Source organism: Penaeus monodon, chromosome 20 (assembly GCF_015228065.2).
Source record: "Penaeus monodon isolate SGIC_2016 chromosome 20, NSTDA_Pmon_1, whole genome shotgun sequence".
NCBI classification, from domain to species: domain Eukaryota; kingdom Metazoa; phylum Arthropoda; class Malacostraca; order Decapoda; family Penaeidae; genus Penaeus; species Penaeus monodon.
In genome coordinates this window covers 12807518-12808296 of record NC_051405.1, presented here as the reverse complement: position 1 = coordinate 12808296, position 779 = coordinate 12807518, and the positions used below count along the sequence as shown (strand labels likewise).

General features: G+C 47.4%; 1 protein-coding gene across 1 annotated transcript in view; it reads left to right on the top strand.

The window, feature by feature from the left end:
* Positions 1-701: 701 nt before the first annotated feature.
* Positions 702-779, top strand: part of LOC119585919 (early nodulin-75-like) — a 1419-nt gene continuing 1341 nt past the window's right edge. Inside the window, exon 1 of the mRNA XM_037934640.1 lies at positions 702-777. Coding sequence (XP_037790568.1) covers positions 702-777 — 76 coding nt within the window. The remainder of the gene's footprint in view (positions 778-779) is intronic.

Below are 779 nucleotides of genomic sequence, written 5' to 3'. Positions count from 1 at the left end.
CTCATACAAATGTGCAAAATCCAAAGTTCTGTAAAATCTTTCCCCCATAAATTCCAGCAAATCTCCAACATTTCACCTCAGAGGGCCCCCCCCCTCCCCTACCCCCCCTCTACTTTCCGTTCGCAAGTTTCCGAAATAGTAAGCACCTCAACTGCAGCTCCCAGGTCGCGATTCCTGCAACTGCAGCTCCCATGTCGCGATTCCTGCAACTGCGAGCGAACCCGCTGGTGCACGCTCGCAGTTATTTTTTTCGGAAAGAACAGTATTGTTCGCTTAACTGAGGCGTGATCTAGTTACACCTGAAGAAAGAATCCTACATAAACTCACGATTCACCCATGGCAAACGTACTCTGCAACCCTTTACCATGAGCTAAATAAATACTTAAGTATTTAACGGTGACCTCAACACCATAATAGTCCTCACACTGCGCAGGTAGGCACGTGGTCTAGATTACGAAGAATACAGGGAATTTCCTCGACATCAAAACTGCGCACTTTAGGCCTCAACAGCAGCATGAAAACTGTGCGTCGTAAGCCCATGTGATTCCCGCTTTATCCATCGGTTAACAATGATTCTCGTAATCGACAAATGCAATCAAATTACCACGCTCGGCTTCTAACAGAACATGCCTGAAATTATCTGTTAGCCTCGCCTGCTGCGCTCCCTGAAATTTCTAGCACATGTTCCGGCGAGTCTTAATATGCACATCCGCAAATTCCGAGCATTTCGCAAACACAGATGCACAGGATATCCTGAAGCTGACACTTGCAGCCGGGGC